General features: G+C 42.7%; 1 protein-coding gene across 10 annotated transcripts in view; it reads right to left on the bottom strand.

Annotated features, from left to right (window-relative positions):
* Window positions 1–7,838: 7,838 nt before the first annotated feature.
* Window positions 7,839–23,083, bottom strand: part of NFIA (nuclear factor I A) — a 376,639-nt gene continuing 361,394 nt past the window's right edge. For all 10 annotated transcript variants that reach the window (XM_043575126.1, XM_043575130.1, XM_043575133.1 and 7 more), the window contains one exon: window positions 7,839–15,397. In XM_043575126.1, coding sequence (XP_043431061.1) covers window positions 15,380–15,397 — 18 coding nt within the window. In that variant the 3' untranslated portion in view covers window positions 7,839–15,379. The remainder of the gene's footprint in view (window positions 15,398–23,083) is intronic.

Below are 23,083 nucleotides of genomic sequence, written 5' to 3'. Positions count from 1 at the left end.
GCTCAACCGACTGAGCCACCCAGGCGCCCCTAGCTGGGTGATTTTAATCTTGCTGTCCCTTATCATATTTTCACTTACCAAATGGGACGAATTGCATCTACCTTGCTGGGTTCCTGGGAGGATTCAATGTGAAATGGGACTGAGCCAATGACAAAAGCCGGGCACCTGCTCCAGTGTTGACTCTAGGGTTTCACAGCTGGGTGTCTAATTGGAGTAGGACTAAGGGCCGGTACAGCAGTCATTTATGCCTTCATGGGAACAAGGCAAAGGCCTCTTGTGAGTATGTTTACCAATCTAGGAACGAGGAAAACAAAGCATATCAGGTTGGAGAACACTTTAAAGATCTAGATACATGGTTTAAAATATGGAATTGGGATTGTGTGTGTGTGTGCATCGGAGTTTGGGGAGAAACTCTGAAATTCGGTAAAATTTATTTTTAAGCAATGGTCTGTGGGATCTGCGGTTTATCAGATCCTGGGGTGTATTTCCGGTCCTCGTTCCTGGCTGGCTCAGCTCAAGTCCAGTGAAAGCCCAGCCGGGTGGAGACTGATGAAGGGAAGCAGCAGAGGCCTGAAGGCTAATAGCAGGTTTCTGTTTACAAAGCAGCCACTTTGTCAGAGCCGGTAAGTACCAGCAGATCGGCACCCTCCAGAATTCAGGGTCAGGATAACAGGTGGGGATAAATGGCCAAGCGGATAAATATATCAAAGGAGACGAAGAATCCCCCATCACTCCTGTCAGGAACCCAGTCCGTGGTCTTTCAGCGGACGTTTGGAGTCCATCCCCTCCCCTGAGCAACCTCTTAGATCTCATTCTTGCAGAAGTTTGCTATGGCGTAGTGTTCTCCTAGAATGTCCAGGTTGATGACCTGAGACTAGCATGGGCAGATGATCTGCTTTCATTGATCTGCACTTTGGAGCCAGAGAAGGGAAAAGACAATTTAATGCACATTTTCAAAGAATGAAGGATCTTTTGTTCAGTTCTTGCCAGGGAGCAAGACAAAGGCAACGGGCTTCACCTGTAATGGGAGGGGTCCGTGTCAGACAGGAGGGAGATTTATCAGGCAGGGAGTATGAAGACACTAAAATGAGTTATGGTATCTCCTTACCTGGAGATCTTCAAAGTAAGATATACTTCCCTCTGACAGGAGCAGTTGGGGGTGGTGGTGGGGAGGTGGGATTCCTAGCTGGAGGCAGGGAAACGGACTTCAGCGACCTTTGAAGGTTGAGTCCAGCCATCTGAATCTAGGATAAACTAAGATGGGAAAATTTATGGTTTTGACATCCATCAGGTGAATAAATCTGAGCCTCTGCTGGAATTTGAGGAGAAAGAAGGTTCCAGAAGCCTGCTCTGGCTTGACCACTCTATCAGGGTTCCAGCAGGACACAGACAACACATTCAACTCAAGATCATTTGAGAGGGGTTTAATAAAGAGACTATTTATAAAGGTGTGGGTAAGATGTAGAGAAATTATAAAAGATGGTAACCCAAAGCTCTTACTATCTCCATGCCTAAAGGGGTGAGGAGTGGGGTGGGGGAGGGCTGTTATCAGAACACAGAAGGAGAAATTAAGGTATGGAGAGCCATGTTGAGAGGAGCTTTGACCTTCCTTTGAGGAGGAATGTCACCAGCCAGAGAGGACCCAGGGAGAGAGCCAGGGGAATAAATACCCTGACATCACTGTCCTCCCTCCCAACAATCTATTGCCAGGGTTTCTGACTGGCTCATCCCAGCTGGTAAGCCCAGGCCAAGAAAGCCCATTGACATGGTCCATATAGGTCAGCCTCCTGAGCACACGGCAGTTTGGAGGAGGGTGGAGAGTAGATCTGAAGCGGCAAATAAAAGCTGACTGACCCAACCATGGCTTGTCCTCTGACAGTACAAAGTGCCTTTTAGGTGCTGAGCATGATTCCAGGCACTTGGAAGAGGACGGTGAACCAGACTTACATTTGGACTAATTGTGATTTAGAAATGTTATCTATCCCTTAAGCCTGTGAACATTAAGGTGCCACACAGGTAGTTACTAACATAAGTAAGGCAAGTTACTGAAACTCTCTGTGCCTCACTATCTGCATCTGTAAAATGGGAATAACAATTATTTCTCTTTCATGGGGTTAGCTTATATGTGCTTGTGCATGTGAAGCCCTTGGAACCATGCGTGGTGTGAGGGGCTCACTCAGTACATGCTAGGTGTCATTACTATTAGCATATCTAATGCTATTTGTGTCTTCTAGCCAGTCTCTAGAACTCTTGCTCATCCTTGAAGACCTAGATTGTACGTCTCCTCCCCATGGCTCTCTTTCCCTTGGGAATAGTTGGTCCCCAGATTATGCGATGCCTTCCTGGCTTTTATAAGGCCATGATTTTATTTGCACGTCTGTTTTCTCTGCTAGACTCTGTACTCTTCTGGGCTGATCTCAGATTCATCACCGTTGCCAGCCCCAAGTTCTGGCACATGGGAGGTATTCAATAATGTTGGTCCCATTTGCTTTGGATGAGATTTTGTACTTGCATGGAGAAGAGTGTGGCTCAGGCCAGTGTTCAGAGGCCATGATGGTGGTAGTGGAAATAACAGATGAGCTAGATGAAGTGATCTGCGGGCTCCAAAGATTGTTCCATAGAGCCTGATTCTCCACGCCCAGGGACTGACTTCTGCCCCCGAAGCCACACAGTCACAAGGGAAGAGAATGCTTGTTGCACAAGGAGGCAAGAGCAGAAAGACTTTTATCTGGAAGGTAGACTTTACCAACCAGAATTATTCATCTTGTTCCCCTTTAAGGTGGAAGCTGGCTTTTTTTTTTTTTTTTTTTTTTAGGTCATTCAGGTAGACTCCCCCTTGCTTCTATGGTTCCTGGCAGAGAAAAAAGCTACCTAGGGATGGAGTTGGTGAACAGCTCCTGGAGCATTTTTCACTTTGGTTCAGTTATTTTGTCTACAGCTTCCAGAGTTGGGCCACAAACACAAGGTGAATTCTTTGGTCCATTCCATGACAGTGTGTGAGGCAGTCTTGGGATTGCATCCCATGGATCAACTCCCAAGGTCACGAACATGCTTCCAATTTAACGGTAGAATGTGTTTATGCCACAGGGATGCAATTCACAAAACTGAGATGGAAAAACTCTTCAGGATAAATAACCCAGTTTCTTCAGCAAATAACTGCAAGGGAAATAAAAGGAAGGGGATGCTATAGATTTAAAGATTTAAGATACATAAAAATCAGTTACTGTATGCACTATAATTATTTGAATTCTTATTTGGAAAACTATTAAAAACATTGTAAGACAGTTGGAAATATTTGAACACTAATTGGTTATTTGATGATTTTAAGGAATTATTGTTAATATTTTGGGGTATGAAACAGTATTTTGAATATGTTTTATGAAAGAGTCTTTGGCTTTTAGAGATGTAGTCTAGAAATTACAGATGAAATATATGATACCTGAGATTTGCTTCAAAACAATATGGGGTGGTCAAGAAGTGGATGGGGTATAGAGGGGGTAGGAGTTAATTGTAAGTGATGAGTAAGAGGTACATGGGAATTCATTAATCAATTCTAGTTTGTACATACATGGTATTTTTCCATAATAAAAAAAATTTAAATGTGATGGTAGAAATAAATTTACTTTTCATTTGTTTTACCAGGGCTCCCTGTAATGAACCTGAAATCCAAACTGAATGTGCCAGATGGAAACCAATGTAGCTTATGTGAGGGGCGCTTGAATGACTCAGTTGGTGAAGCGTCCAACTTCAGCTCAGGTCATGATCTCATGGTCTGTGAGTTTGAGCCCCGCATCAGGCTCTCTGCTGACAGCTCAGAGCCTGGAGCCTGCTTCCGATTCAGTGTCTTCCTCTCTCTCTGCCCCTCCCCCATTCTCTCTCTCTCTGTCAAAAATAAATACACATTGAAAAACACTAAAAAAAAGAATGGGCTTATGTGTATTCAGAGAATAGAAAGAAACTAGTTCATTCCTCATAGGTCAAGGAAAGCCTGGTTTCTCCCTGAATGTCAATAAGACCTCTATACTTTGGCCATGTTCTTTCACCAAAGAGCCAGGACTTGAAGGGTTAAAATGATGACTAGGTACCACTTCCCTTGGCCAATTTTCCCTGAGTGATGAGAATGGATTTCCCTGGCATTTAACACCATTGAGGGACATAGGAACCAGAGCCAGATGGGACCCTCCAGCTGGGTTCTAGTCAACACAGCCTAGTGCCTGGTGCTTGGAATTGTGCTTCCCTGCACATCCTCATCTGTATTCATTGAGCCATTTGGGCCTTTCTCTCAGTTGTGACTCAGGGAGAGGTATAATAACTTATTAATATCATACCAGTAAATAGTGGAAGGGCCACTCACACCTGAGTCCTCTGGTTTCAAGCCCAAGCCTCTTTCCACTATATAATATTACCCTCCCAGGTACCAGAATTCTTCTCCTCAGGGATGCACCAACCCAGGGTTGCAAATAATAATAGTTGTTAGGTGGTTGATACTGTGTCAGAGGGCCTACATACATTAACTCTTGTAACCCTCTTAATGGTCTCAGAAGGTAGGTACTATCCTTATTCCCATTTTGTAGGCAGAAAACCTGAGGTCCCAAATGTCAAGATTTAAACCCAACTGTGTCTGTCCTCAAACCTTTGACTACATTTTTTTTTTAAACTTTTTTCAACGTTTATTTATTTTTTGGGGGGGGACAGAGAGAGACAGAGCATGAATGGGGGAGGGGCAGAGAGAGAGGGAGACACAGAATGGGAAACAGGCTCCAGGCTCCGAGCCATCAGCCCAGAGCCTGACGCGGGGCTCGAACTCCCGGACCGCGAGATCGTGACCTGGCTGAAGTCAGACGCTTAACCGACTGCGCCACCCAGGCGCCCCTTTGACTACGTTTTTTAAGCTACATCTTGCTACTTAGTTGAGGCAGATGTTGAATGAAAGTTTTTTCAGGATTTGCTCAAATAGAGGCCTGGAAATGACGAGGAAGAGGGCTTTATGCCATCAGTGCACTGAAAGAACGCCTTATGGCCACAGTTGGGAACCACTTCTTTATCGTTGTAGTTACAGCATTCGATATAGCATTCACGATGTGCCAGGCCACACCACTCACCCCTTTATGAATGTTAACTCATCAAATACAGCAGCCTTGTGAGGTGGGTAGGGGCTGATTTTATTATTCCCATCTTACCAATGGGGAAACAGAGACACCTGCCAACATCACAGAGCTAGTAAGATGCAGGGCCAAGATTCAGCCCAGTCACTCCTGTGCCTGGGCCTGTGTCTTTGACCTCTACATTGCCTTCACCCCAAGCCCTGTACCTACTCTCGACCTGTCAACAAGAGTTGCTAAATGACTTTAATTCCAGTTTCGTAACTCTGAATAATAAAGACCAAAGTGTCTTCTATTGGCTGGAGTCGTCACTGAAAGGTAATGACTGATTCCATCCGACTTAAACTCCAAGCCATGCGTGTGTGAAATTGCTCTATTCACTTGAGTCCGAAATGTGTTTTGAGGACTGACTATACCTTTTTGAGAGCTGCAATAATAAGAGAGAAAATATGAAATTTAATGGGATAAATCACATTAAAGAGCTCAATACCCTGTAGCCATTAATATCCTTATTACCTTCTCTGATCTGTCCGCCCCACCGGAGGCACCACAGCCCGGGCGACCGTCCTGTCCTCTCTCTTGCTGGCCTTCTCTGCTCTGCACCTCCCCCTCCTCTCCTCAAGCTATAATCTATAAGAGTTCCCAGCTGCAAACTGATGGTTTCCAGCGGGGAGGTGGGGAGGGGGATGGGTGAAACAGGTGAAGGGGATTAAGAGTACACTTATCATGATGAGCACTGAGTAATGTATAGAATGGGTGAATCACAATATACACCTGAAACTGATATAACACTAAATGGTAACTGTACTAAAAAAAAAAAGGGGGGGTTCTCTAACCCTCCCTCAGGGAGGATTCTCTCCTTCCTGGTCCTGTTGAACTGAGGCATGGTCACATGACATGCTCTGGCCAATGAAATGAGAGGGGCAGTGGTGTGTGTCAATTCCAGACGGAATCTTTAAAAGCCAGGCGGTGCCTTGCCATGCTCCACTTTCCTCATGCTAACACATCCAGCAATGGTTGAGATGGTAGCTGCTTTTCACCCTGGGTCCTAGAGTGCATCAAGACCCCCACACAACCCTTGATGGACACGCAAAATAAGATGCAAATCTTTACTGTTGTAAGCCACTGAGGTTCTGGACTTGTTTGCATCGCAGCATAGATCCAGCCTAATCTGACTGACACGTGTTTTAGGATGCTTTCAGGGGATAGGACAAAAGTCCCTAATATGCCTGGAAGACCTTGCAATATCTTGACTTAAATGTCAGGCTTCATCTTCTAACATATTTCCTCTCCTTTTCTTCTCTTCATCCGGACGGGCCATCCTTCCCTCCCTCAAAGGTGCCAAACTCCATCCACCACAGGCTGTTTGCACATGCTGTTCCCTCTGCCCAGAGCATTCTTCTTCCTGCCTGCCCCCTTTGCCAGTTAACATCTGTCTGTCCTACATCTCGATGGGCTTTCACAGCACTGTATATCCTTTATAAACCTCGTCACAACTACAAGCTTACCTTTGTTGCTATGTTTATTTGGATAATGCTTATTTTGCCCACTAGACTGTATACTTTATAAGAACAGTTGCTCAGTTTTTATTTACTTACTGTCCCTAGCCCCTGGCATAGTCTCTGGCACATAATGGGTACTCGAATAATTTTTATTGAATAAATAGTTGAGTTGATATATTGTAGTGACTATGGGATGGAAGTTGGAAGCCGACTTCTTGGATTTGAATCCCACCTGCTACTTAGTTGTTGTATGACCTTGGGTGACTTATTGAATCTCTTTCTGCCTTAGTTTCCCCATCTGCAAATGGGGATGAAAACAGTGGTCTGTCTTTGAGGTGTCTGTGAGGATTAAATGGATTGAGATATACGTGCTGTTTGTGCACTTTCTGTGTCTGGTCTGCAAGCTCACCTCTCTATACTCTGTTCCGGGAGGCGGGGTGCTAGTAGTTTCCTTCCTACCTTTTCCGTTCTCTCTTCCCAGATGGCGAGGCTTAGATCAAGCCAGAGACATTGGCGAAGCCTTAGAATACGAGGGAAGGGAGAGAGGGGATTTCTTTCCGGTTTCAGCTCCAGCCCACATGTGACAGCAGCAGAGGAGGCACTCGCCAAGAGCCTCCACCTCCTTTCAGCTCTCCCAGCACCCACCGTGCCTCGCCTTCTCAGAAGTACTGATACTGTTGGTTGCTTCCCCCTCAGCGATCCTAGCACCAGCCACCCCACGTCCCCTCAGGAGTCTGTGACCATGCATGTGGTGCGTCCCACCTTCATGACGCCCCCTCTCAGTAAAGACCCAAGTACCGGCTGCGTGGATTTCCTCCTTGGAATGCCTAGGTTCCGCTAGCCCAATTTTTCCTTTTTGTGTCCCCAGGTCCAGGGTTGGTGGCGGTAAGCCTACAATTATTTCTCTGTAGGCTACCGCAGAGCCCCCTCTTGGAACACCTACCAGACCCTATTCCTGATTCCTGACTGGGCCCTCACTGATACAATATCTAAAGCACTTAGAAGAGTATCAGACACAGAGGGAGCACGGGGTAAATGTTGCATTTGTCTAAGCAGGTGAGAAAACCAACAGTGCCCATCAGACCTCTGTGGAGGGCGCGATGTGCTCGCCATTTATCCAGGATAATGCCAACTCCCCGGTGCAGAAAGACCCGTCCATTCTCTTCCCCACTCTTCCCCGTTACTCACACAAGCACCCAGGTGTGATTTAAAGCAAATGAGGACACAGCTTCCATAGCATTAGCAATTTTTTATTTTTCCTTTTTTGTTGCATAGGAAATGCAGTACTTGCTTCCAGTAATTGTATTGTAATGTGAGAAGGTGGTAGCACTAATGGTTGAATACAAGAGTTAAACTAATCCACACCAGCTCAAAAAACCTGTGGAGATTTAGTTGAATAAGAATGGACGCCCACAGTGATTCTCAACCAATTACAAATTTTCACAGAACACAGTAAAACTAAAAGGGTAGCTATGAGAGTCAATACAAGTATACTAGAGGCACAGGGGGCCCGGCTCATAAAAACAAATGTCAAACCAAGTTATTAACACGGGGGGGTGTTTAGTTTCACAACGGATCTCTTTTCATCTCTGGAAGTGTTCGGTCCCCTACCCCCCAACAATTTAAAATGAAAAAAAAAAAAAAGAAAAGAAAAAACCCAAAAAACCGAGGTATCTTGAGTGGACAGATTTCCAAGGGTGGTGGGAAAGGTCCCCAGAGAACTTTGTTCTGCATTAAGAGGTCAAGGGTGTAGGGAAGGAGAATCACGTGTTTGCCTTTGAAAGTCTTTACTAAGGCCCTCCTAGAACCTGACAAAGCACCAGCTCTAGGCTGAGTTAGTATCTTAGTGGTGACTCTACCAAACGCCTTCACAGTGCAGACAGGCTGGTCTGAGACCAGGGAGAAAAAAATGGGAGCCGACCGCTCTCTCAAACCTCCACCCCAACGTAGCCAGCGGCCTTGTGACCTTCGATTGAGATGTTAAAACAAAACAAAACAAAACAAAAAACATGCTGATGTATAGACTAGTCCTAAAAAAATAAAAATAAAATAAAAAATTAAAAAAATTGAAAATAAGAATAACACAAATAGAATAGAGGGGGGAAAAGCTTCTGTCATTTTGAGAAGTCGAGCAGAAAACAGCAGGAAAAATAGCCCAGTTCATTGGGCAGCTATTTGCCCTTAAAAGCACTGTGCAGATACAAAAGTTCACCGGGCATGACCTGGTGAGTGTTTCCTCTCCCCCCGCAGGTGCTCTGGTTGGATTAGAGGGGGCACTCCCACCATACAGTCCTGTGGTCCTGTGGACACACTTGGGAAATTGTGTTTTTTGAATTACAACGCATAAGGAGCCCACATGTGAAACTCACGATGCCTGGCACACAGGCGAGGTCCTGCCCCCGCATGCTGTGGCCTCCCCGTTCTGGAGCTCAACTGCAGGTGGTCCCCTATCTTCCTGAGCATTTCCGGCATCTACACCCCATCTCCCCATTCCCCTCATCTGGTCATGTGACCCTTTTGGGCAGAAAAGGCAGATGGGTGCTGGTTTAGGGCGGGGGAAAGGTGAGATGAAACATTTAATTTGGGAAGCAAGTAGTTTCAAATTTAGACCCAAAAAAAAGTATATTTAAAAAAAATCCCGTGTTAATAGCAAACTTCTTTTTCTTATGAATCGGGCCCAAAGTTTGTACAGAGTTTTATTTCTGAAGAAAATATTGCAACTGTGCATGAAACTAAATAGCCATGTGATTTCTTAAAGATTTTTTTCAATTTTTTTTTTTCTTTTCATATGAGGAAGTCTGGTGTGAAGACGGATCAAGCATGGGTACCTGGCTGAACATTGTCCATTAAGAAAATGCTCCAGGGTTGGCATAGCTTCAGTCGAGGGTCAAGGAAAATGTCCCTCGCTTGGAAATGTTCTCAGAGTGTCTTCGCAGCACAGTTCTTGAAATACAAATGGTCGTTTTGAGACAAAAGTCTTGCCAGGGACTGATTTCTGAAATCAGCCACCCATGCTTGTCCCCTAGGAAGAAGAAAACAAAAAACAAAAACGAAAACAAAAACACAAGTAATACTGAATTTAAGTAAATGTATACCTCCAAAATACTGAAAACAGCCGAAATCAAGAAAGACAGAATTTGCGTTCTCAGTGAAATACCTTAAACCTAGCTGACAAGAACCAAGTCAGAAAAAAAAAAAAAAGACTAACATAACTTTGAGTAATATTCATACAGTTCACTAAGCATTATGGAATAGCATGCATTAATATTGTACGGTTATTTTACATCACCTATACCAGAAGGTCCTGACTGACAGCAAAGGCTACCGGTGTAGAAAAATCTTACTTCAGAAGAGCAATATAATACAGATTTCACAGGCACTACATTTTAATATATCAGGTATTATGCTGGTTTTCTTATAATTCTTTCTGTCCTAAAGCTGGCATTATAACAATGACCAAAAAGGCAAGGATTGAAGTAAACGGAAAGTAGATACCAAAGTTGATATAGTTTTTTTTTTCTTCAGATAGATTAGTGCATAGTTCTCATGCAGATAAACACTGCTATGCATTTACACTGTTGGAAAGCAGAGTGAATTGAGCCCAAGTTGTCACATTGGTGTAAATCATTTTGTCAGCCTGTTATAGCACCATGTAATGGATTTGCATTAAACATTAAATTGATTTCAGAATTGGTGACACAGTATTCACTACAGTTAAGTGCTATGGAACAGCTTCAATGTTACCTGCTATCTATCAAAGCAATTTTCATCCCACTGCTTTTTTATTGGAAAAAAAATAAAAGGAAAACATACGCGACACTAATTAGGCAAATGCACAGCCTTGGACGTGGAGAAGGCAGAGCGGGTTTACCGTCAGACAGTAAATACATGCATTGACTTCAGGACGAAATTGGCCTCGGAAGCCGATTTGAATGAAAGCCCTGCCTGTGGGCAGTGCAGCTTTTTGAGACGAGACTGTCCTGGGACAGATCTCGGTGTTGTTGGGGGGGGGGGGTGGTGAGGCGCCACTGAAGCTCTCCTTACACTATCATGCCAGTGGTGTTTTGAATTTGTTCTATGGAGGCCTGCTACCGGGAAAAAAAAAAAAACCCTGACATAAAGATAGAAGGAAAGAAAGAAATATGGGAGAGAGACAGAGACAGAGAGAGAGAGACCACCACCATTATGGACAAAAAGATATTTCCAGAGACATGATGCAAAGTACATTAAACGACATTCTTAGAAATCCCTCCCCTCCCCTCCCACCCCACCCCCCCAAAAAAAATCACAAGGGAAAAAATGTTTTTCTTAATCCAGATTTTGTAAATACTTGATGATGCTGTAACTACAGAATTCAAGGTGTAGAGGGATAAGGGTTTGAAAAGTAAAAGACAAGCTTTTTGAGGGATGGATTTTGCATATTGCTGTGGGCTGAATGAACACCATGACTCTGGAAAGTCGGGGTTCCCTTACACTTGGGCTGTCAGAGAATGAAGGATGCAAGCTTGGGGAGGTGTACTTTCTTGTTGTCGTGGGCTTGCAGGGGTGGGGGCGGGGAGGAGCTGACACCAATAGAGGCCATGCCAGGATGTGAAGAAACAGAAAAGTTTGCCCGAACCTCAAAGCAAAGTGAAAGGCTCTGGGATGGATAGAGTGGCATTAGGGAGAGGGCCTCTGCCCGTGAATGATCAGAAAAGGAGCATTTTAGTGGCAGGGGATGGGCCAGGAGAAAAAAAAAAAGCATATAGAAAAATGATCAGATTTAGTGTTTGTGCCTCTGACTTCAGTTCCCAAAGAAAAAAACGTGGAGAGTGATTTGAGGGACTTCTCTTTGCCAATATTGTTAATGCCATTTGATGGGAGAGAAAAAATTCAAATGTGTCTCAGAATCAAGGGCGGGGCCTTTCCACTGGGCCAGCCCTCAGCCTGTCAGTCTACACACCCCAGGTAGCAAAGTCTTCCTCAAACATCTTCGCTTGGCTTTCATCTAAAAGGTAAACACTCAGCTTGTTGGTGTTTCTTTTTTCCTGCTTGATCACAACTGAACTAGTTTCCTGCTGCTTTCTGGACAATGAAACATGAACAAAAATGTAACTTAGTGTATTTAATACTTAACCCCTGTTCGTTATCACCCTAGACTGCCTCCTTAATGTTTTAAAGCCTTTAAAACATTTTTTTTTCCTGCAAATCTGTTCAGAGTTCCCTAATTTTAGCTTCATCAAACTGAATACAACAAAATACCTTCAAAAATACAGCATACCTGTAACGTCCATTTACAATGGTTTTTCAGTAGACCTATACTTCTCAAGCATAGGAATATGCTATACCATTGAGAGAAAAAAAAATAACTGTATTTAAATACTTACAAAAAAAAAAAGGAAACAGGAAAGTTTTAAACTTAAATCCAGTTCCCGAGGTGGGGGAGGAGGGCGGGGGGGGGGGGGCGGGAAAGAAAGAAAAGCAATTCTATGAACGCTGCCTTTATAATGGACAATCAGAAATTTCACTAGGCTAATTTGACAGAAATGTTTCCTCATTTAAACAACATTACAAAAGTCCTGCGTTATAAAATAGGGTAGAATAAATCAGTGTAATCAATAAAACTATACAACAATACAAATTACATATCTTCTGAGCGGGCAGTTTATCCTCTCTCTTTGCAGTCATGACTACAACATGCTCACTAGAAACAACTAAAACTGCCCAAACTATTGCTTAGTTTGTTTTGTTTTAAAAAAAGGGTGCAATTTTATTGTATATACAACCAATTTACTGGTAATACCTTGGCTTATAGCAAAGGTTCTGACAAAATGTTTGTCTAGGCTTTTTTTTCCCTTCACTGTGAAGCACTGAAAGCTGCTATTTTTTTTTCTTTTTTTTTTTTTTTTTTTCTTTTTTTTAGTGCACATATGTCATAAGAAAGTAATGCCCAGCTAAGTGCTATCGGGGAAGGCGAATTATGCTGGCTGGCTATAGGAAGTGACACCATATACTGACAACCACACCACACAAGAGCGTCAAACGACTATTCAACCACTTATCAGACACATATGAAAATCCAAAATGTTTTATTTTATTTTTTTTTCCTTAAATAGAGATAACCAGTAAACAATTTTCAGAACTTGGAAGTTTAAAAACGTGCATATAAAAATGGGCATTATATCCTTTTTATTGAATGTGGATTGACTGCGGTCTGCTAAGAAAAATGGGGTGTGGGAGCTGAAGAAAAAGGAAGTTGTCTTTTTTTTTTTTTTAAGGCTTGCTTGTGAAAGGAACAGTTGTAAAAACAAAATTGCTTGAAGCAGGGTCAGCTTAGTGCTTCACAGTTTGACTGCTTCTCTAAGAGGAGCCCTTCCTGCGCACGTGCATTCAAAAATCACAAAAAAAGTACAAAGACAAACACCTAAAACACACTGCGTCAAGTGCAGCACCGACTTTGGTCAAATAAAAAAAATAAAAGAAAAATTAATAATCGCTAAGCTTTTCTACACGATATAAGCAGGTATTGCATATTTTCATATATCTGGGGGGAAAATAAAGGAAGACTCCAAATAAATTGTAAAATGCAGCAACATCCAAAATACTGATATTCTAAGCCATCTACAGATCTCAGAATAGCACTGCCACTGACCACAGAGGACAATAAAGACTACTCCTATCTGCGGAACAACTAACTTTCTATTTAGTTCTAGATGTTGAAACTGACGATGGCTGACATAAAAGTCACATTTACAAAAAGTGTCTCCAAATGCTTGACTAGGGAAAAACCCCTTTCAATAGAGGAGCATATGTGCAACAATTCCACAAATAATCGCTATCCAGGGCAAGGCACATTGATATGGAATTTTTGTTTTCGTGCAAATTAAGGAAAAAAAAACAAAACAAAACAACATTGTTTCGGGGGAAAGATGAGGAGCAAAGTGTCTTCCCAAGAATTTCAGTTACTTGATTGTATAGGACAGTAGTAGAACCCTTCTGAAGGGCTGAAAAACATAGTTTAAAGGCAAGTGCCTAGAGTAGGGATTACAATATTGTGTCTTAATGCACTCTACTTTATCCTACATTAACTATATAAAAATTAGTTACTAACACTAGAACATGCAGAGACTTTCTCTGATCAGCAGGGCTTGCCAACCAGAACGTATATATATGTATAGTATAGGAAACCTTCTTGAAGTTGCATGGGAAGCAAAGGGGTGCTTCGCTGTCTGGTAGAAAAATCACTTGCACTTTTTTTTGTATGTTTTTTTGTTGTTTTTTTTGTGTGTGTGTGTTTGTGTGCGTGCGTGTGTGTGTGTGTGTGTGTGTGTGTGTGTGTGTTTACATAAGATACAGGACATTTGGGGGTGCAAACTTTTTTTTTTTTCCCTAACAGGTACCCTTGATCTGAATGGGCACCAGCATTTGTGTCAGTATTGGTTTTATCATCATCATCATTATTATTATTTTCCCATAGCCCAGTTCAGGGGCGCAAAGGTCTTTAAAAGTTCTGGACAATCTCTGGTACAATGAAGTGTCTGATAACTGATAAATCCTATGTTGCTGGATACATGTAAAAATTTTCAGAATTGGCATAATCCATTATAGTGACTTCTAGCTTATTATAAAATTAACAGATACCATGATTTCATTTTAGTTATGTGCTTTGATAACAGAAAATAATTAATTAGCATTTAATGTAGTTAACATATCGTGGTAAAAGCACCATTAGATTTGTTTTTTGTTTTTTTTTTTAATTTTCCTTCAGTTTTTAAAGGGATACAAGTTTAACAATAAAAAACATAAAAAGCAAAAATAGCTCCCCTTTTTCTTGCAAGGCTGTTTTTTTACCCCAATAATTTAGAGTCCTGGGGTGGAAGGACTTGAAAAACAAAAATAGAATTTTCAACAATCTCTATCTTACAAAGATATTTAGCTATCCAATGAAATTGCACTTTACTCATTTCAAAATTCGATTGTTTTGATTGATTCCTGTCAGTTTCTGTCAAAACAGACCATCTTCCCCATTTCCACGTGAATTTGTGTGTCATTGTTGAAATTGTTGAAAAAATGTTTTTTTTTTTAAATGTAAGTGCAGCATTTCACAACTTTTAAAAAACTGAATAGTAGTAGTAGTTTGTCATTTCGGAATTGTTCTGCAACGTGAGTGGATTCACTGTCCTTGTGGGCCATGTTATATATTTAACTGCTGACTGCTGAACCAAAACCAAACTAAAAGAAAAAATAAAAAAGGAACATAACTGCATTTTCTTTCTCCAATATGTTACAGAAAAAACATTGCCCTTTGACTGTCCCGTAAGTTATATATTGCAGATCTCAGCTACTACAAAAGATTTAGTTCTCCATGTGCCTCCCGATGACTCAAGGAGGCTCACACCTGTGTGGGTAAATTCATGAAATACTGTGAAACAGCCAGGCTCCGTAAGGAAAGTGTGTTACAACGGGAAGTCAGTGAGCAAGGGTAGACCTCCGCTAGCCACATCACCTAATGCTCACGCTACCACGGGAACACTCCACGTGTTACAAAGCCCAACCATTTCCAGCACCATATGAGAAAATTACAACAGTCCCTAAAGTATTTAAAAAAAAATCCCAAAAGGTTATGGCCTTTGCTGTTTGACCATAATGCTCGCTGTTTCCATGTACAAGTTGATTTGATTCTCCCCTTCCACTGACAGTGAAGTTGTAACCGCGCTGGGTTGAGGATGCGTCCATGTTACAGAGTTGAGAAGGGGTCAGGTGGTCTGTCTGGTGGATGGTGGGACGCTGCGACTTTTATCCCAGGTACCAGGACTGGAAGACAAAAGGAAGAAAGTGATTAGAGGTACAATTTGGAAAGTAACGTATTTTAGAAGTTGCCCTTCCAACCAAGAAATTGGGATCTGTATCAGGAATGAAGGGGAGGAAGGGGGGCGGAATTTTCTGGGGAGGTAGAGGATTGACAAACAGTAGTAAATATTGAGTCACTGAAGCTGATCTTATTCCTCTGAAGTTAAAACTCAATGTCTTCATTGAGGTTTGCCAACATTCTGAATGTGTCTTAAAAATAAAGTATTTGTGTGCCATATATATATGTATATACATATATATATGGCAGTCTACAGGAGGGCACGGAGCTCAATCACTTGGTCACTGAGTCTTCAGTGCCCAGCAGTGCCTGGAGTAGAAGGTTCTCAACAAAAAAGTGTTCAATGAATGGACAATGGGTGAGGGGAGAGGTTTCACGGGCTGATCAAGGTCTATTTTGATGATTTTCACATCTTTTTTTTTTTAATATTCCCTCTTTTTAGTTACTTACATTTTATTTTAATCACCTGGTACTCATCATGACAGGTGCACTCCTTAATCCCCATCACCTATTTCTTCCATTCCTACCCACCTCCCCTCTGGTAACTATCAGTTTATTCTCTAGTTCAGAATCTGTTTCTGGGTTTGTCTCTCTCTTTTCCCCCCCGCTTTGCTTGTTTGCTTTGCTTCTTAAATTCCACACACGAGTGAAATCATATAGTATTTGTCTCTCACTTATTTCACTTAGCATTATACTTTCTAGCTCCATCCATGTCATTGCAAATGGAAGATTTCATTCTTTTTTATGGCTGAATAGTATTTCAGTGTGTGTGTGTGTGTGTGTGTGTGTGTGTGTGTGCACGCATATACACACATTCTTCATCCATTCATCAAGCGATGGACAGTTGGGCTGCTCCTATATTTTGGCTATTGTAAATAATGCTCTATAAACATAGGGGCGCATGTATCCCTTTGACGCAGAGTTTTTGTACATTTTGGGTAAATACCCAGTGGTGCGATAGCTGGATCCCAGGGTAGTTCTAGCACATCTCCTTTTCAATGGGATGTAGGCACTAAAGATGGTATTGTGACATTCTTTTAACAGGTACAGACGGTCAATAGTGATACAAAAATAAGTGGAGGTGAATTAGAAAAAGTGGCATACCAAGAGTCTTGCGTATTTAGGCAAGTCACAGCACCTCTTTTATACCCCGTCTCCTTATATGTGCATGAGGTAGATTTTATGACACAAAATGCTTTCAGCTCACTATTTCTAAAATAATATTTTCAAAAATGACAGATAACAATCAAGTGATATCAAGACCGCACCCTATTAGCTGCCATGAGGTCCAAATGACAAAAATGAGGCCACTGCATAGCCTGTGTTCATGATTTTGCTCATTCAGCATTTATTTAGAGCCTTCCATATGCCTGCTGGGCCCTGTTACCAGTTACCTTTCCAAAAATCCTCAGGTGATGAGCTTTGGACAACAGTCCAGTGATACATCACTTTATATGTTAGAGTTTCTTTCTCTGTTGCCTACACAAAGTGACCAGTTATGGTCTAATATCAGAGTCAGTTTCTCAAGTGAAATAGAGAAGCACGTGGCTTTCGCCAACTTTTCTCTGGTGATACCCTGCCAAGTTCACCATATTCATCATCATTCACAGCAAAATCATCAACCTTCAGCAACAGTGAATGCCTGTGAAAATCACTGAGTTGGCACTCTCAGAAAGGGGGTACATTTGAGTTGATTCAGTCCAATGAAGGTTCATCGGTGCCCAGGAGATTCAATTAGGTGAATTAAGGACTCTGATACCTGGGATAAATGGCAAAGTGATAGCTACATGGAGGTGGGTATGAGATTTCCTGGTCACACTAGCTACCTTTGATTTCCAGAGGACTTGAAACACCTAAGCCTAAACCGTAAAACGACTCATCCTGGGTACTTTTCGATGTTCTTCTTTGACCACATGCTTTGAGGGAACACAATATAGCCTCTTGTGTCCCGAAAGGAAATCATCCTGGCAAATACACGGCCTAAATCCAACTGGACAAAAGGAAGAAGAGGGGGGAAGAGAAGAGAGGGCAGGCGAGCCCCCAAACCGTATTTTTAGTAGGCCTCTCCTACTCACGCTGATGGACTCACGCTGCAGCTGCATTCTCTCGTCAACAAAACAGTCTCAAAGTTTGGGTGCGTCAAATCACGCTTACAGATTTTCTGCTCTCACACTTTCTAAGTCAGTTGTGAAATCCCAGCCTTCTTCAATCTGACACTGCATAGTAGCTCTTGAAGCAAACAACGGGGACCCAGGGAGTCAGCAGGGGGAGCAGTTTTCCATACCACGGTTTCTGGACACAACCTCAGAGTGCTACAAAAATCTGCAATGCCTCTGCACTTCTCTTAAAAAGCAAAGCAAAAAAAAAAAAAAAAAAAAGTTTCTTCACACATCTTACTATTCAGTGTGTGCCTTGCCGACAAGGTTACCCCAGAGCAGCTCTGTAATCCTTCACTGAAATAGGCTTTATTGATTGCTCTGGTCTATTGTTCTCTTTTCAAGTCCCCCAAGTTCAAGTTCATCCTGGTGTTACATCATGTCTGGTTGCTAAGAGCAACCAGACAGACCCAGACGTGACTATCATTAGCAAGAAACCCTCCGTTCTCCTCCCACCAACCTTCCAGTGGCTCTGACGTAGCAGGCCCACTGCAAACACATTGAAGTATTTATTCTGCCTAATTTATGACCTACACAGTAAGCAAGACCCCCACTCCAAAAACCAACACTGTTGTATATTTAATTAATCTGTCTTTCTCTGGCACTTGGGAAAGTTAGACAAAGGACTAATTATTGTGTTTCACTCTCCATACTTTTCTTTGGTGGGGGTGTGTGTGTGTGTGAATATTTGCATGGGAAAGAAAACTACAAGGCCTAGCATTGCCCCCCCCCCCACTTTTTCTTTTTGCCCTATTGACATTTCATGAAATACTTTAGCTGCTTAAGGGAATTAGAAAAAAAAATGTGATGTGAATGTTACTCCTTCTGAGTTGGTATTCAGTAACACAAATCAACTCATGACATGTTTAAATTTAAATGCTAACCACACACTCTCAGAGTTACTTTAAAGGTTAGTTTTTAATCAATAGAAGTTGCTGACTCCGGGTTTTTGAGCTGCGCACTGCAGCTCTTGGGCTTTTGTCTAACGTTAGAGCTTTCAAACTTTTTTTTTTTCCTTGAGATGATTTTAGCAATGATTTTCAGACACAGAAGGCTATTGTGCTCTGACCAGCAACATGTCAATAGAGAAGCGAGTTGCCCTGTGGTGTGGTGTCAATATGACTCCTGAAGACATGGGTTGGGGGTCTTTAATAACCCGTGAAAAAAACTTAATTAACCCTTTCAGGCCCAAACCAAAACCTATTCTTAAACTTTTTCACTCCTGTAATTTGACCATTAGTACTTATTTCAACATCACACTAATCTTCATGACAATGAACCCAGCTACTTGACCAAGGCTTTCCCCAAATGGGAAGTCAATCCTTTAGGGGAGCCATACAGGGAATTTGTTTTTCGTTATTTTTTTTTTTTTTGGTTTTTGAAGTTCTTTTTGGGCGGGGGGGTGGGGGCGGAAATGAGGTCTCTTTGATTAAATCATTCCTTTGCAGAGATAGCAGATAAACAGTTATAATCATAATCAAAAAACGTATCCATTTCACTGAATTATTTTCTCATGATCTGTTTGTAACTGAGACATTCCTAATTCCTTTATGGGGAATGTTATAGCTGCACATGTATAAGCCGCTTGATTTTTAGAGACTTCCATGAACTACTACTAACATCAAATGGACAAGATAGTGTGTGGAAAAGCCTGCTTTTCTCTTCTTGTGATATTTTGTTAGCAAATCTATTATGCAAGCAGTGCCAGTTTCAAAATATCACTTGAAGAATGACTCTGCGCATTTTCTTCTTGGGTCGTACAAGCAAAATATAAAAAACAGTCTGAGGTTGTTAAATTGTTGGGGTTGGGTAGCAAAAAATCACCAGGAAAATGGTGCCACCCTAAACAAAGTTCATTGATGGAGAGTCAAAAAATGGTCTTCAGATATGTACTGATGCAAGCTTATATTTTATATGGTTTCTGCCTTCATACTTTATATGCCCTTAATCTAACCTACTGTATCCAGATGGACTACAAAGGAATCTGTCCCTTATCTGCAGCGAGTTCCAATATTACAATATAGGATGATGTTATCTTGATACATTTACATTAAGGAAGTAAACACAGAGCTTTGATCTATTTTTTCCTCAGGGACTTTCAGCTCCAGTTGTTTTGGAGGTCCGTAAATCCACAACTCCCACAGAGGCGCTAGTTAAGTAAAATTACCCTGCTACACTCACAATTTCTACAGTTTGGGATGTGCTGGGGGGGGGGGGGCGAAATGGCGGGGGAGGGTAATTGTCCTCTCTCAGTGTTCAAGGTGAAACATCAAAAGAAACCTGCAGTCCAGGACCGGAGCTCAGCTTTCCTTTTCTCCAGTCAAATGAAGAAGTAATCTCATCAGGTTGGAAAGTGCTGACTAAGGATTTAATAAAGTGCCTGCAGATGTGGCGTCTCTAAGGTATTCAACTCATGTAATGCAAAACAGCTCCACGCTGAATGTGCTTATAAAATTTCATTTAACCATTGCAGCGCGAAAAAAAAAATTTTTTTTTTCAGCGTTCTCTAAGGAGTTTTATCACACTTCCCGCCCCTTAATTTACAGCTCCATGAAAGTTGGAATCCCATTCTGCTGGGATTCTGGAATACTCACAGTAGTCAGGTTTTATGAGCCATAAACAATATCTATCCGGCTGCATCCTAAACAGGAAGGCTGAAATAGCAGTTGGCACCCTCTGGCAGTGCCAGGCTCTCTCCTTCCTTATGCCCCACAGGGAGCAATTAGGAAACTCCTCCAAACTTTGGTCATGAGGTGGCCCGAGACATGGTTGAAGAAGACTCAACTCCTTAGTGAACGACACACATTCTAATGTGAATAACAACTTTTTTTTAAAGGCCTTTTATAGACTCTTCTCACTAAGAAGGCAGGATGTATATCTTAACAACAAAAGGAAATACAAGTCTCTTTGAGATAGCTAATATTTTACTTTAACCAAAAAAAAAAAAAACCCAACAAAAAAAGGGAGGGTGCAGGGGGTGTGGATGGGGAGGGTGGAACAGACTGTGACGCAGCAGAATCTGTTTTTCAAATTAAAAAGTTAAACAAAAGGCCTCAAGGGCAAAGTTGAACACTGCGGAAGGAGGCTGTTAATGTGGAATCCAGAACTGGGTGTGACGCCTCGTTTTCTTCTCCACACAAGGTGGGTTATTTAAGGACATTCACACACATAAAAAGGAGACATGCAGATACAGGGGGGCCTCTGTCCCCACCCCGCGGGCAGGCCCGCCTGTTCATCAGCCCCAAAGAGGACACTACCAACCAGGACCACATGAGTTGTGGTCACCATTTTTACTCTTCTCTTGAGGAAGTGCTGTATCTCTGTGGGGTCACACTCATCCAGTTAGTCATTTTTGGCTTCCTGCTCTTGTTTGGAGGAGCAAAAAGCCCAAGGTTTAGCCCAAATGAGTTGCCCTTGGCAAATCAGCCAAAAGCCCCATAGCTCCCCCGCCCCCTTTCAAGACAACAGAAATGGACCACCTTCTGAGTTTCTCACATCAGTAGACACCATTTTGGAGCACTTCTTCCCTCAATCCACAAGCACTAGGGGCCTAATGTGTGCTCGGTGCTATGTATACTAGGCTCTGGGGGGAGACTCCTTGAGTCGTTGTACAAAGAAGGCACTGAATTGCAGCCTTCTATAGCTTTCATTGCTGTTCTCACAGTAGGATCTTTATCAACTTAATATCAACGGATGAGGCTGAGCATCCAATGTCCCAGGGACCCAGGATTGAGTCCTACTTTTTCCCTTAACTAGCTGTGGGATTTGAAGTAAGCTGGTCTCTGTCCTCGGGCCCCCAGAGGGTTGCTGTGAGGGCCATTCTGCATTACAGGAGAGGAAGGCAGATTTTCACACTGGTTTCTTCTGAAAAAGGTGCCATGCTGTACACAGGTGTCAGTTATTGGTATCGCCAGCCATGGGCTTTGATCCCTGCCGTCATTTTTCTTGTCTGATTTTGTTAATTAAAGAAAACCTGTTTTCAATAACGCTAAACCAAGACTTGTTTATTGTACAGGAAACTGTTAAAACATTAATGGGCCATGATTGGCCCCACTTACCTTTGTGGCCTTATCTTTTCGCTGCTTGTACTCAACACTTGTGCTGTGTTAAACTTCTTCCAGATCCCCCAAAGCCAAATGCTTTCTCCCTGCTGGGCCTTGGCACGGGCTGTCCCCCTCTCCTTGGCTTGGCTAACACTTGCTAGCTCTTGCGTTCTCAGATTAGCATCCCTTCTTCCAAGGGGTCTTTCTCGAGGCCTTTCGTCCCGGGGTTTACCTCTGTCATAGTCACTGAGCTTTAATTACCTGTTTTCTCCCCAAGAAAGTGGATACATTCTTGAGTGCGGCATCCCCAGTGTCTTGCCCAGTGGCTGGCACAGAGTAGGCACTTACTAAATACTGTCAAGGAAAGAAGGAAGGAAGGAAGGAAAGAAGGAAGGAAAGAAGGAAGGAAGGAAGGAAGGAAGGAAGGAAGGAAGGAAGGAAGGAAGGGGCGAGCTATCTTAGAGGTTCTGGAAGCCTGGTATCAGTTACCCCAACAGGGCATTTAGATGGATGACTTCTAGCATGGCTGTGCCATATCCGTGCTCACGTCACATGGCCATGCCTCCCCAAATGACAGGCGCTCTCCCGAGAGAGAGGAACAGGTCTCCACACGCCGCCCCAGGCAGTTCTGACTAAAGAGCTGCTGCAGTGGGACCAACTGTGGCCAACTGCGTCAGTAGCATGTGCAATAGTTTTGTAACATGGACTGCTGCCTACTTACTACAAGCACAGAGGAGTTGTCCAAACCACCGCTCCCTGGAGAGTGACCGTGCTGCTCCCGGCCAAGACCTCTGTTTGGTTCAAACCTCAAGATGGGAAAACACTAATCTTTTTACCCAATGAGCCATCCGGCACCTCCAAACCTTGAGAGTACGTACACAATCCAGTTATTCCGACCGTTGTTCCAAAGTCTAACTCTTTCGCTGTATTCCAACTTGCCCTAGTGTTTGCCTCACCATCAAGTAATGTTTTTTGTTTTTGTTTTTGCCCCCCCCCCCCCTTTACATTTTCATCTGAGGAATCTTTTACCTCACGAAACCAGAGACTTCTGAATTAACAGCGGCACTCGGGCCCACTCACATTTGCTCTGCGGACTTCCTGGAGGGCTGTCCGCATTGCGGTAGAGCTGGGGCCCTGGAGGCCGAGTTAGCAGAACCTCATCATTTAACTAGTATGCACCATTATGTACTAGTTAAATCATCTTAGGCGAGTTAGCATTCCCCAATCTTGGTTTTAGACTCCATGAAATGGAGATAACAACTTTATCAGTTTTTATGGGGATTAGATGAGCTAATGCCTGGACAGAGGCAAGCACAGAAAACCAGAACGCCAGGGTAACTGGATTCTCTAACTGTAGCATGTGGACAGGCCCTAAGGTCCACGTGAGACGCAAGGAGGACCGGTTCCCTTGGAAAGTCATGGCCCGACAAGG

This window comes from Prionailurus bengalensis, chromosome C1, assembly GCF_016509475.1.
Source record: "Prionailurus bengalensis isolate Pbe53 chromosome C1, Fcat_Pben_1.1_paternal_pri, whole genome shotgun sequence".
Taxonomy (NCBI): Eukaryota; Metazoa; Chordata; class Mammalia; order Carnivora; family Felidae; genus Prionailurus; species Prionailurus bengalensis.
Note: the sequence above shows the minus strand (reverse complement) of the source record. Positions and strands in the feature narration are given on the sequence as shown.